General features: G+C 41.4%; 1 protein-coding gene across 1 annotated transcript in view; it reads right to left on the bottom strand.

Moving 5' to 3' along the window:
* LOC137437562 (metabotropic glutamate receptor 6) overlaps positions 1–15,064 on the bottom strand; it is a 676,955-nt gene that overhangs the window by 210,955 nt on the left and 450,936 nt on the right. Inside the window, exons 4-5 of the mRNA XM_068131991.2 lie at positions 5,581–5,716; positions 5,083–5,237 (exon numbers count right to left, since the gene is read on the bottom strand). Coding sequence (XP_067988092.2) covers positions 5,083–5,237; positions 5,581–5,716 — 291 coding nt within the window. The remainder of the gene's footprint in view (positions 1–5,082; positions 5,238–5,580; positions 5,717–15,064) is intronic.

Raw genomic sequence — 15,064 nt, forward strand, 5'->3', positions numbered from 1 at the left:
AAAAAAAGAAACACTTCTTTCCATATAAGGTCCCGCAGTTGACAGTGCATGTCAGAGCAGAAACTCGACCATAGAGTCCAAAGAACTGTCCGCAGAACTCCGAGATAGAATTGTGAGGAGGCATTGATCTGGGGAAAGGGTGTAAAACAATTTTTAGAGTATTGAAAGTTCCCAAGAGCAGAGTGAGCTCCATCATTAGGAAATTGAAAGAAGAAGGAACTACACAGACTCTTACTAGAGCTGGCTGTCTGACCAAATTGAGCAACTGGGGAGGAAGCACCTTGGTCAGGCAGGTGTCCAAGAACCCAATGACCACTCTGACAGCACCAGAGTTCCCTGGCTGAGATGGGAGAACCTGCTGGAAGGACAACAGTCTCTGTAGCACTTCACAAATCTAGGCTTTATGGGAGAGTGGCCAAATGGAAGCAACTTCTGAGAAAAAGGCACATGACAGTACGCCTGGAGTTTGCAAAAAGGAATGTGAAAGACCGAGACCAAGAGGTAAAATATTCCGTGGTCTTATCGAACGAAAATTGAACTCTTTGGCCTGAATGCAAAGCGCTACATCTGGCGGAAAACTGAGCACAGCTCATCACCCATCTAACAGCATCCCTACTGTGAAGCATAATCCGTCTGAGGTCGGAAAATTGAGTACCAGTTCACTGGTAATTCCCCGTGTGTCGCAAGAGGCGACTAACAGGGTTGGTGGCAGGAAGGGCATCCGGCCATAAAACATTGCTTCAAAAAGGGGACCACGGTGCCCGAAAAAGGCCAACCCCTGCTCTGTGGGGAAAAATGGCCTCTAAAGGAGGTTCATACTGTGAAGCATAGTGGTGGCAGCATTATTCTATGGGGATGCTTTTCAGTGGCAAGGACTGTGAGACTTGTAAGGATAGACGGAACAATGAAAGGAGCCAAATACAGTAATACTCCAGCCTACGTCATTAATTGGTTCCATAAGCCGTGACATAACTCGGTTTTTGACGTAAACCGGGCGTAATGTCTTTAAAATGCCTTAAAATGAAGACAAACACCGTAAAACTAGCGTAAATAACTGGAGGAGGCTGCGGCTTCGCAGCAAATTGCAAATTTGCAAATCCATGCACATGTGCACATGCACACGTCGATCGGTTCGTCGACGCCGGATGCCGGCGAGGTGCCCGACGAGGCACCCCGGCTCGAGGCATGACACGGTCGTTCGTTTCACATGGGCCATGGGGCCTGACCTCGTCGCGGACATTGCACACTCTGCATGGTGACGTGACGTCTGCCACGGACGGTCGTCCGAGCCGGCATCGTCATGTTTCGCCGTTGCCACGTTACGTTGGTTGTTTTACACAGTAAAGGAACCTTTACACAGTAAAGGAATAATCACAAAAATACCAGCGAAAGGCAAAGCAAGCACGCGACCGCAGCACAGGACAAAATGCATATGGCGTCACCTTTGTTTTGAATGAGAACTAGCAGCTACGCGTACGTACAGTATACTGTACGTACATTTTAAAATATTTTTAATGTGCTTTTTATTGTATTTTAAATTGTTTTTTAGCTTCTTTTATTGTTAATTTATGTACTATTTTATTTATTTTAAATATATTTTTAAGGAAAAATTTAATTTTTTTCACGTCCGTAGGAGTGACATAAAGTCGCACATAATGACGTTCGCTGAACTGAAATTTACTCTAGAAGAGTGGCGTAAAGTCGGCTTTGATGTAGGTCGAAATGGCGTAAAACGGGGTATGACTGTACAGGCAAATTCTTGAGGAGAACCTGCTTCACAGTGCAAAAGACCTTAGACTGCGGTGAAGATTTACATTCCAACAGAACAATGACCCCGAGCATACAGCCAAAGCAACACTGGAATCGCTTCAAAACAAGAACTGAAAGTCCTGAATGTTCAGAACAAGAGTGGCCCAGCCAAAGCAAGGACTTGAATCCAATTGAGAATCTGTGGATAGACTTGATGATGCTGTTCACCGACGCTGACCCATCCAACTTGACAAAGCTTGAGCAAACCTACAAGGAAAAAAGGGAGAAACTCCACCAATCCAGATGTGCAAAGCTGATACAGACATATCCAAGAAAATGTGAAACTGTAATCACTGCCAAATGCACTTTTACAAAGTATTGTCCTAGGGGGTTGAATATTTATGTAAATTAGATATTTCTATATTTCATTTTTAATTATTTTGTAAAAGTTTCTAAAAAAAAGAAATCCACTTTGACATTATGGGGTATTTTGTGTAGATTATTGCCAAAAAAATCTCAATTTAATGCATTTTAAATTCAGGCTGTAACAACAAAATGTGAAAAAGTGAAGGAGTGTGAATACTTTCTGAAGGTATTGCAAGGCTCACGGAGGAGTTTTTACATCAAATGCAAGATTAGGATTTAATATTAGGAGACATCATTGCACTTTTATTTAAAATTTAAGAACATTAGTATTGCACAAATCGCCAAGGTACACGGCACAGGATTCAAAATTGTGATGTTAGTATCGAGCTGGATAGGCATGCCAAAACATCTCGACCCAATTGGGAAGATAAACACGTTTTTGTACGTTAATCTAAATGCTTAGCTTCCTTTATATCTATTTAAACAATCATAACTTATGTGAGACAACAATGAGATGAGGGTAAACGATATGTTGACTCCCTTTTCCTGTCAAATCCCTGATATATTGCAATCCATACATGGTGATTTTCACGTCGTTTTTCCTCTATTTCTCACTGTGGCAAATTGCTTTTGAGCCTTCACCACATTTCATCAGTTAATGTTACCCTCAATCTCCCCAACAACCCAATTTCCCCCTTACCGCCTACGCACCCTCAAACCTCAATGATCACCCCTCCCGACCGGATTCCACATGCAATGCGCTCACAAATATGACTCCCATTATCCCATGCTTTCCAGAACCTTCTATTTCGATGCCATCCCTTTCGCCCTCATCTTCCTATCACCGTCTTTGTTCCACATACCAGCAACTCCCACGTACTTTCCCACCCATCACCTACTCAGTTGCCCCATCATGTGACCCCGTACACACCTTTCCACGTGCTACACACACTCAGGTACCAAACACCCAACCACTCACAATTCCTTACTTATAATATGATGTATCCATTTCACATCCTCTCCTCTATGTATATGCATATGTATATGATGTATCTCTATGCATATGTATCCTCTATGTATTTCCAGCCACATCCTCTAACCATTATTTTGAGTATTTGTTGTGCAAATCATTTCTATTTTGCTGTTTCAAAAAAGCGTGAACGATGGTGCGATATCTAGGTTATTTAGCCCAAATTGTAAGTTCACATTGTAAATTAATTTCTAAATTGTAAGTTTTCATTTCATTCATTTGTAAACTGTACAATTTAATTTTCATTGTAAATTTAATTGTAAATTTTCATTTCTTTGTAAATTTTGTAATTCATTTTGTAAATTGTAAATTTCCAGTCACATCCTCTCGAACCATTATTTTGTAAATTTTGTACGATTTAATTTTCATTTTAAATTTAATTGTAAATTTCCATTCATTTGTAAATTTTGTAATTCATTTTGTAAATTGTAAATTTCCAGCCACATCCTCTCTAACCATTAGTTTGTAAATGTTGTAAAATTTAATTTTCATTATGAATTTCATTGTAAAGTTTGTAATTCATTTTGTAAATTGTAAATTTCCAGCCACATCCTCTCTAACCATTATTTTGAGTATTTGTTGTGCAAATCATTTCTATTTTACTGTTTCAAAAAAGTGTGAATGATGGTGCGATATCTGGGTTATTTAGCCCAAATTGTAAGTTCACATTGTAAATTTGTAAATTAATTTCTAAATTGTAAATTTTCATTTCATGCATTTCATTCATTTGTAAACTGTTCAATTTAATTTTCATTGTAAATTTAATTGTAAATTTTCATTCATTTGTAAATTTTGTAATTCATTTTGTACCATGTAAATTTCCAGTCACATCCTCTCTAACCATTATTTTGTAAATTTTGTACGATTTAATTTTCATTGTAAATTTAATTGTAAATTTTCATTCATTTGTAAATTTTGTAATTCATTTTGTAAATTGTAAATCTCCAGCCACATCCTCTCTAACCATTAGTTTGAGCATTTGTTGTGCAAGTCATTTCTATTTTGCTGTTTCAAAAAAGCATGAACGATGGTGCGGCAATATCTGGATTATTTAGCCCAAATTGTTAGTTCACATTCCTGACAACAATTGCAAATGCATCTTCTCACTATTGACTTAAACAGGTGTAAAAAAAACCAAACAAACTAGTAATCAAGGAGAAAAATTAATTAGGATTGTTTTAGCTTGCATTACATTACTCTTGCTCTGTTATAGATGCCTTAATTTGTTTCAAACCGCCTCCAATCACTAAAGCTGTTAAGTTGACAGATCAGCAAAGATCAACTAAAGAGCTGATGCCAAAGCTATGTTTACATCTGTCAATTTGCTGCCTGTCCAGCCCAATAATTTTGTTATTATTTTGGAGGGGGTTGAGGGAGTGGGAGCAGGTAGGATGCTGGGGTGGAGAAACTTGGATGATGCTCTCATCATGACAGTATGCATGGAATAACACGATTTATTATTGGACGAGCGCTGTTGACAGATTATGTTTGGATCTGGAGAGAAGGTTTGCAAATGCAAATAGAACCTTTAGGCCCCCAATGTTAATGTGGATGATGCAGAAGGCAACCCGATGTGGGAGTCGAGGGAGTGTTGAGTGACAGTGGGATTGCAATAAGAATAAGAATCGTGGCGGTAAAGTAGGAAGTTTGGGCTAATGCAGATGACAGGAACCCATCGTGCGTGACACAGGATTGGAGAGTGACATGGAGTAAAGCAGGAGCAGCACTAGGAAATGAAAGAGCGTTGACAGGAATCAGTGAGTATGGGAAAACAATGGAAGAAAAGAGTGATGGGTTATCACTAGAAAGAAGACAGCCAAACACATGAATTACGATGGTACAAGAAAAAACGAGGAAGCCAGAAGAATTGAGGACACAATATGTGCAAGCAATAAAGATGAATGAGATTGCTGAAGGCTTTAGGACATATATCCGACCTTCTATGGAGGTCCGTTTTGGCAGTATGGTGATTGCACCCTCCGCCACTTCATCCTGGCCTACGATGGGGGATACCTTGGCACCCCAACTGTCAGAACCGACCCACAGAAAGTAGCCTGACTGATTAGCCTGTTTGGCTGTCTCCAGGACGTGCCTGTGTAAATAAGAGAAGGTTAGGAAATTGAACAGCTTATGGTTATAGGGGTCAATGCAAGATTGAAAAAGGGAGTGTAAGGTGCGATTGCTGCAGCGGTGTGTCAGTACAAAAGGAAGGGTGAAGATGGGTATTAATAGGTGTACGACATATGAATTCAAGGCAACAGGGAAGGAATTATAACTTCTGCTTGAAATACAACTCTTGTACATTAACTGTGGTCATCCTTCATGGATGACAATTGCAGACAAGTTAAAGATTAATATAAAAGAAAAAGAAGGCAGTCTAACTCCCTCTCTCTTCTTTTCTTATGTCCCCCAATAAAGAAAAATCAATTCATCACCAGATATCATCTTCGCCTGCGAAGATAATGACAGCACGAGCGTTGGACGTGTCGTGGAGTTCCTCAATGAGTTTCTGAAACTCTCCAGGCATCGGATCTCTGGGAATCTTCAATGACCTGGCAATGCAAATCCCACCTGCAAGAGCAAGAAAGCCATCATGCTGTTTGATGACTCAAACGAGTTGTCAAACATGCTTCGTTGTAGACCAATGACATAGGACTTAAACACAGAATTGTTCACCATTCCTGGATTTGAGAGACGTGACAAAGTATTATTATATTATATCGGTCACTCAACTTTTTTTTTTTATCGATATAAAATTTATGTGACATTACTACACGCGTGCTTCTTGATGCATTGTGACTGGCATCTCAGCAATATTTGTCATGCAGAGAATCAATAATAAAAAACATAGGGGCAATACCCCTGGCACTCAACTGGTAGAATAAACAGTATATTGCACCGACTAAAGGTATTTTAAACCAATTTCAATGGTTGCTAGAACACAGGGCAGCATGTGGAATCATACTAACATAATCATAAGACTTTAAACAAACAAACCAAAAAATACCTATTTTGTGGGGCAACCCCCTCTCCCCCAACCTCATATACCTCCAAAGACCCCAATTTTTCTAACGCCTTGAACAAGCATTGGTCGATCATGGGTGATTAAGGTTGTGGTGAAGTTTCATCGAAATTGCGTGTGTAATTTCTGAGAATAAAGCAAATACCTATTGTGGGGGGCAACGCCCCCGTAAAACCCCAAAGGGGTAGATTTTTTTTAATGCCGTGAACAAACTTCGGTATAACACAGGTGGTGAAGGTTGTGGTGAAGTTTCATCGAAATAGTGTTTTTAGTTTCAGAGGAAAAAGCAAATTCCTATTTTGGAAAAAACAAAGTGGACTTTTCAAAGTCCACTTTGACCCCGGTAGACCCCCTTAGACCCCGATTCCTTAAATGCCGTTTACAAACTCTAGTCAAAACACAACAAATATAATTTGTGGCAAATTTGGTCGCAATCCCATCAGCGGTTTCGGAAAAGAAGTTTCAGGTGTTTACGGACGGACGGACAGACGGACAACGCGCCATCGCATGAGCTCCCCTGAACCTCGTTCCAGGTGAGCTAAAAATCATCGCAAAAAAGTTCATCTGCTTTCATTTTGGAACAGGCGTCTGTGGCTTGAGAGGCATCGGTACCTAAAATACTTTGATTACATCGACAGATGTATAAATCAAGACAACAGATGCTATGAATATACACAAAGCTTCTTTATAAGTAAATCGAGGAACTTGTTTTGAACGCCATTGAAAGTCAGTAAACACAGGAGAGACGGCGAATATATGTGTGTTCATGATTCTGCGTCTTCAAAACAGGCAATGTGTGTCTCATTAACTTGACGCTTTCAACAGTTTCCACTGAAATTTGCAACATGATAGTTTTCTCCGAGTCAACCAGAGCCTATCGCTGTATCCGCCCGCAAACCCAAGCTTCTGCCGTGTTCCCCCTCACCTGTCTCGAGAAAAACTGCTTGAACTGTTGATTAATATAATGACTCATCAAAAGAAAAATGTTTTCTCAAGAATTCTACTACTGAAAAGGAAAACCAAAAGCACAATTACAGTGCCAGTTTACTGGTGGTAACGCCATTGCATCTTAATCATTACATTATGATATCACCACACGTTTTATCCGGTCATTAAGCTTTCGGATCAAGAAATGATTTTTGATCTAAAAAAAATTGGTTGAGAAAAGTCCAGATTTTGAAGATTCCAGAAAAAGTCCAGAATTGAGGATTTGACCTGTTCCTTCCTTCTTCTTCTTTCAAATGTCTGAAGTGCAAATGAGGAGTTTCAGTATCAGTGGAGGTGCAATGTTGGCACGTAAACTTCACGTTGGGTCTTTGGTGAGAATAATTAAGTTGGGTATCGCTTTAATTGAGGAAACTCAAGGTTCCATAGATTCTCAACTCCAGTTTGAAGGTGTCTGCACTCGACCATAGCTATCTGCTAATGCGGATGATATTTGCATTTTGATTGAGGATTCTGATGATATTGAATGTTATTAATGGGTTGGACCAGTTTAATGATGCTTCATTGGCTGTCATCAACTAGCGGGGAAAAAACAACCCAATATTGGTCAAGCTCATGGAGCTCTGCTTACCTGGGACATTGAAGGCTGTAAGTACCTGGGGTTTTTTCTAAGAAACAAGAATGTTATAAAGAAGAAATAGGAGGGTTTTGTAATTGCTCTCGAATACAGACTGGTGAAGCGGCTGGCATTGATGCTTTGGCACCGTTTCAAGGCTGTACACTCCCCGACAAGGGCTTGTAAAACCGTGCAAAAAATACTGGTCTACTTCTTCTGGAGCGACAAGAACCAGGTTCGACTTGGTGCTGTGAGCCTTACCCAAGAAAAAAGAGGTCAATGCCGAGTTGACCAGGTCAGCATGACCATGTCCTTCCACCGAGGTGCGGTGAAGCAACTGCTGCATGGCATAATGCAATGGGGTCTGATCTCGACGGTCACGACGATACATATACAGTCGTGACCAAAAATATTGGCACCCTTGCACTTTTTTAAAATAACTTGCAATTTTCTCCAAAAATAAGTTGAAATTGATAAAAGTATTTGGTCTCCACAATTCTTTATTTCACTGTTAATATTACAGAACCTTTTTTTCATTCAGAACTTATTATATCCTTTTAAATCAGAAAATAAAAAGAAATGGCATTGACAAAATTATTGACACCATCGACTTAATATTTGGTAGCATGGCCTTTGGACAACATAACTGCAGTCAAGCGCTTCCTATAGCCATGAATGAGCTTCCTACACGTCTCTACTGGCAGTTTGACCCACTCTTCTTGTGCAAACTGCTCCAGTTCTCCCAGATTTGAAGGCTGACTTCTCCCAACTGCTGTTTTTAGATCTCCCTACAGGAGTTAAATGGGATTTAAGTTGAGTTTTTTTGGACTCATTGCTGGCCACTTCAGAACAGTCCAGCGTTTTGTCTTGAACCATTTCTGGATGCTTTTTGAAGTGTGCTTGAGGTCATTATCCTGCTGCCAGACCCATGACCTTCGACAGAGACCCAGCTTTCTGACACTGGGTTGAACATTGCGCTCCAAAATGCCTTGGTAATCTCCTGATTTCATGATGTCATGCACACATTCAAGGCACCCAGTGGCAGAGGCAGCACAGCAACCCCAAAACATCACTGAACCTCCTCCATGTTTGACTGGAGGGAAGGTGTTCTTTTCTTTGAAGGCTTCATTTTGTTTTTTGTAAACATGGAGATGATGTGCTTTACAAAAAAGCTCTAATTTGGTCTCATCTGTCAACATGACATTCTCCCAGAAGCATTTTGGCTTGTTCTGGTGTGTTTTGGCAAACTACAGTCAGGCTTTCTCAGCAGTGGGGTCCTCCTGGGTCTCCTACCATAGAACCCCCTTTCATTGAGTTGGTGATGGATGGTGCGAGTTGAAACTGTCGTACCTTGTGTCTGAAGGTCAGCTTGAACCTGTTTGGCAGTTGATCGAGGTGCTTTCTCCACCATTCTAACAATCCTTCGCTGCAATCTTCGATCAAGTTTTATCTTGCAGCCATGTCGAGGGAAGTTGGCTACAGTGTCATGGGCCTTAAACTTCCTGATAACATTGCGTACGGTGGACCCAGGAACATCAAGGTTTCTGGAGATGGACTTGTAGCCTTGAGATTGTCCATGCTTGGCTCCAATCTTGTGTCTGACCTCCTCAGACAGTTCTCTGGTTTTCTTTCTTTTCTCCATGCTCAATGCGGTACACACAGTGACGCAAAACAGCAGAATGACTCCTTTTCCCCATTCAAACTGGCAGAATGAGTGATTTTTATATTGCGGGCACCTGCAACTCACCACAGGTGAGTTCAATACCAAAGTTAAGAAGAATCACCTGCTTGAAATCTAATTATTACTAACAACTTCTAAAAGGTGCCAATAATATTGTTGCGGATATGAGGATTGCATTTTTTTGATTGTGTTGTATTGTGGTAAATTGGTGATGAATATTGTTTATTCTGCGCCTCCTGCCTCCGGAGCTGTGTAAAGGTCAAAGGGCATCCCATAATTAGTCCAAGAGCATGCACGTCAGCCCATCATAGAATACCCCTGTTCGATAGTTATATCTTATTATGTGTTTTAGGGTAAGGCTGTGTCTCCCATTAATTGAAATACTCCATTGCACCAGTGAAAGAGATAGATTCCCTTCATTCCCATTCCCAAAACTTTCATTTCCCCTTTCGTCATTGCCAGGCCTCGAGTGCCATTGCCAAGAACCTCCCCTCCAATTGCCGCCATTGACCACGAGGCAGGGTCGGAGAATAAAGGCGTGTCTCCACCTCTTCATAGAGGGGAGGAGTGAGCCAGCCCCACTCGACCAACCATGAGCCAGGGGTTTGGCTAGAGAGGGCGGAGGAAGAGCGATCGGGGAGGTTCGCAAAGGTTGAGGGGCGGGGCCTATATAACCCACGGCAGGGCGTTTCCCGAGGAGATGAGCTTTTACAGAGAGACGAGAGGGAGTCCAAGCAGTTGGGTCCAAGAGAGGCGCTTTGAGTTGAGTCCGGGAGAAGTCCAGAGTTGAGCTGCAGCTCGAGCCACCGAAACTGCACTTACTGCAGCTCGAGCCACCGAAACTGCATTTACTGCAGCTCGAGCCACCGAAACTGCATTTACTGCAGCTGGAGCCACCGAAACTGCAGCCACAGCAGCGTGAGGCCTGGACGGCAGTTTGGAGCAGGGCCGCGAAGGAGCGGCGGCTGCCCAATGAGTCGATCGGCTGCAGGACCAGTTGGACCTCCCTATCCCGCCAGCCATCCATCTCCCGCCAGTCCTATCATCATTCCCCGCGTGAGTCTGTCCTTGTTTGTTCTGTCCCTGGGTTAATTAAGCTTGTATAAGCTAAGGATTTCACTGTGTCACCTGCGTCTGATGTGCCTGTAAATAAACGTGACTGCTTTCTTCCTGCTTATATGTGTAAATAATAAATCCAATTACTCTGCTGTACGTCTTCTTCCTCTTTGCATTCGGTCGCTTTAGAGTTTTCCAGATTGAGCAGCTGCGGTGCGATATGGCCAACGTTTGGGTCGAATCGGGTTCTAGTCGGGGAATAACTGTTCGGTCGCGGTAATACCACCGCTCGGTAAAATAACATCTTTAACCGCGTCCGTAACAATATTGTCCGGGGCATTTTATGATTTCTGCATGCCATAAGAAAAGATTTAGTAATTTTTTCAGGTTTTTTGTTTTGCTCCACTGAAAACCAAAGAAATATATTTGTGGATACCAAAAGATTTTTTTATTTCGGCCACGACTGTGGCGATATATATATATATATATATATATATATATATATATATATATATATATATATATATATATATATATATATATATATATCTCCATGCTTCTCCATCCAAATAAATCTGCATAAAGTAACCAGGAAAAGCTACACAAGGTAAAATCTTTGCTGTTTCAAACCCTACCTGGGTTTCTCTACAGCCGTAGACATTCACAGGTAGTACATACAGGAGAGTCCCAATGATACACATCCCCTCAGCCACTGGACCAGTTTCTTCACTTGTTGTTGAGTCATCAGCGACACTGTAGCTCGAAACACGGATCACCGAGACTCCCAAGCATGTACCACGTGCAATGCCAACAGCAGTTAACACATACGTAAATAGCAAGACCCAATCACGTCTCTCACCCATAATTGCAGGCAATAACCTGAAGGTGAACGTCACATGGCGATCCAAAAAATATGGCCATTATTGGATCGCGAGCCAAGGGTAAGTCATGGGCAATTGCCAAAGGTAAGCCGGGGGAGATTTACCCTTGGCGATTACTTTTTGATCGCAGATATCTATTTTTTTGTTACTGTTGTAAACTGTTTTTGGTTTGGTTACCCCCATAGCAGTTTTTATACTTCCCTTGTGTGTTTTTTTTTTTTTTTGTCCCCTGCCCGTCAGACAAGGTCGAAGACAGGGGACATTAAAATGAGCTCCGTCCAACCGGCCTATCATCCGTCCGAGACTGATCATCCATCCATGTACTTTTGTGGACGTGATGTGACAGTATCTCAACCTGATTTGCTCACGGCTGTGATTGGCTGAAGTATGTGGCCATGGCAATCATCTCCTAACGTGACTTGTGCACACGATATTTTCAAAAAGCTTTCAAGATTTCGCTTTCATATTATACAGATATATTCCTCATGCCATCCCAAAGGCAGGGGACCTAGAATATCAGCTCCTTATTCTAATAAAATATAAAACAGTCAATCTCTCCCCCGTCGGGGAGATGCATTGCGTATCTCTCTCTCTCTCTCTCTCTCTCTCTCTCTCTCTTGATTGAGGCCTCGATCTTGTATACAAAAAAAAAAAAAAAAAAAAAAAAAAAAAAAAAAAAAAAAAAAAAAAAAAAAAAAAAAAAAAAAAAAAAAAAAAAAAAAAAAAAAAAAAAAAAAAAAACGGATCGTGTCTGCACTGGCAGTGCATTTTTCATCATGAATAAGAAAAAGCATTTTTCATAATAACGACTCTTTTTGGGAGAAATATTTCATTCGATACCTGCCAAAAACCAGGCCTCAAAGGCCCTTAGCCTGCCTGCGGGTTATCTAATGCCACCTTAAGTTATCTGTAATTAATGGAGGGTAATCATGCAGCAAGTATATGTACTACAGCACCTCACAAAATGTGAACCAAAAAGCACCAGCATCATCAAAGGAAGGCCTTAGCATACTGAGAGAAGTGACACAGATCAGCAACATTACATTTGAAGCAGTAAACTAAACTGTAAAACAGTTAAACCATTCGTTAATTGCAACAAGGACATGTCATTGTGAACTTAAAAATTTTCACCAAGACCATTTCACATCACCCAATTAAAATGGAGATTGTATGTACAAATGCAAAAACTGTTATAATAAATGGCTTTATGGCCGCAATATTTCTATTTCAACAGCAGACAGATCTATAATATGATAGAGTGCATAACGTACTTTGTGCTGGTGCAGGCTCGACGAGCCTTAACATTCCCTAATGATGTACGGCACCAAAAACCTTCAGGCTCGATGATAACAGTACCGTATTGTCCACTTCGTGCATAATCTGACAGGCCGGAATATGTCCCGCTCATAATCTCCACAGTACGATATGGTATTATTTGAGTGACTAATACAAAGGTAAACTACGATATAACACCATACATATAATGACAAGACTTGTTTGCCTCCCAAGGTCCAACAAGAATGACCGCACTGTGGTCACAACCTGTGCCAAAATCCGGTAACGGGCCAATTGGGAAACGCGCATTTAAAGCACTCTTAAAAGATGAACAGCGTGATTGGGAAACACACATTTAATGTGATATTAAACTATTAACATGACACCTCTCATCCACGTCAGCCTCCACCACGGTTATATCAGAACGAGCTGATTTGTCACATCATCACGGATTGTTTAACCCCAATATGGGGCCGTTCAAAAATTACATAACGCTATTTTTTAGGGAGACGCATAATGTGCATTCTTATGGGCTTGATTAAACCTTATTAATAATTTTTATTGGACATTGATTAGATTTTTCGGCGTCCCTCATTTTGAGTAACATTTGACCCAAACAAAGCCAATGGAAATCTGACGCAACAAATCTGGGCTGTGTATATAATCAGCAGTGAGGCCTACAGGCCTGATGTCTTCGGCCCACCTGAAAACCACAGTGGCGGCCATGTTATTCTGTCAAAGGAACCATGGTGGGTGGAGTCAAGCGACAATTGTGGGTGGGGTCTGGCAGTTGTCAGACAAATAGATGCACGTTTAAAGAAATCGATCCCCAAGAGCAACCACAACAACACAGCAGCAACAACATTGCCAAACTCTTGTAGACCCGCAGCACGTCGCAGGTAAAAACAGCATCATATCGGAATCGAAGTCTGTATAAAAGCACATGCATTTTTATTTATTTATTTAGTGATGACTCCATTTACATCACTCAGCCAACATTGACCAACTTTAACTTTAATTCTTATACAGAAACCTACTCCATCTTGTACAAGGATTCTTTCCATCTTGTCTTCAGCTATCATACCTCCAGCACATGGTACACCAAATTGTGTGTTGAGGCAGTTGCATTGAAACAACTTGCCTTCTTTTTCCAGGAAGACAAATCAAACCACAACCAAACAGTAACAACTGTGTTTCAACTCTCAGGAGAGCGAGAAAACAACATCTGATGAACCTCAAGGCTGAAGTTTCACATTTGTACTTTCAAAGTAAGTTTCAAACCTGGTGGAGCCAATTGTCAAATCTGTCTCTGGTGTATGCTCCCCGTCCATCCCTTTCCTCACTTCAAATGGCACCACAGCCAACTCTGAGAAGGCCGAATTCCTCAATTCTGAATTTGCTTCCAAATCTCGTGTCCCCAACTCATCACTATCTATACCCCCCCCCCCCCAACCCAGTCATACCAACTGCTGCTGGACCATGAGTGTTTTGCGTTCTCACCTGAGAAGGTGGAGAACTTTCTCGCAACACTAGACTCTGATTCTGCAACCGGCCCAAACGGCATTAGCTCACGCGTCCTAAAAACCTGTTCTGCATGCTGCTCTTGCACATCCTCTATCTGCTCTACTCACCCTTTAATTCGCCCTAATTCATCTTCTGTCTGCTTGGAAGTCAGCTGACATCACTGCATTACATAAACATGGTGCAAAATCTGATCGCCTTAACTACAAACCAATCATGAGCAAGGCCATGGAATCCATCATCACCGTTGGCATCAAATCCTTCATTTTCTCCAAGGGGCTCATCTCAGATTACCAATTCAAATTGGAAACCAGTTACTCGACCCTGGACATGCTGCTTCTTCTATCCCAACAATAGATGGAGGCCCCCAATCTCAGACATGAGTTCAGGGCTGCCTCTCTGGACATATATTAAGCACTTGATATAGTATGGCATCCCACCTTTCTCTCAAAACATTTTGATTATGGCAGCCAAAGCTATCTCCACACATGGCTTATTGACTTCCTTGACTCATAGCCGAGGCGTGACGCTCAACGACATTATTGCGTCCACGTATCCCCTCTTCCTGTGATGGTTGGAGTGTCACAAGGCAGTGTTTTGAGCTGAGTCCTATACCTAATCTTCATCAATGATCTTTTTGACAATGGCAAATCCTTTTTTCTCTTGACTGATGACTCTACCTTCTGTTGTAACATCCCTCCTCCTTCAGATAGGCAGGTACATCGATGTAGACCTTGATAGAATCACGAGCTGGTAAAACATTTGGAATATGTCTTTCAATCATAACAAATGTCATACTCTCTGTCTCACCAATAATACTGTTGCGGATATGGGATTTGCATCCATCCATATCCACTTGTAAATATTCCCCTATTTCCTCAATACTTCCCAACTATCCCCAATCCCCCATTCCCTAGTCCCA

Source organism: Myxine glutinosa, chromosome 12 (assembly GCF_964187855.1).
Source record: "Myxine glutinosa chromosome 12, kmMyxGlut1.1, whole genome shotgun sequence".
In the NCBI taxonomy this organism is placed as follows: Eukaryota; Metazoa; Chordata; class Myxini; order Myxiniformes; family Myxinidae; genus Myxine; species Myxine glutinosa.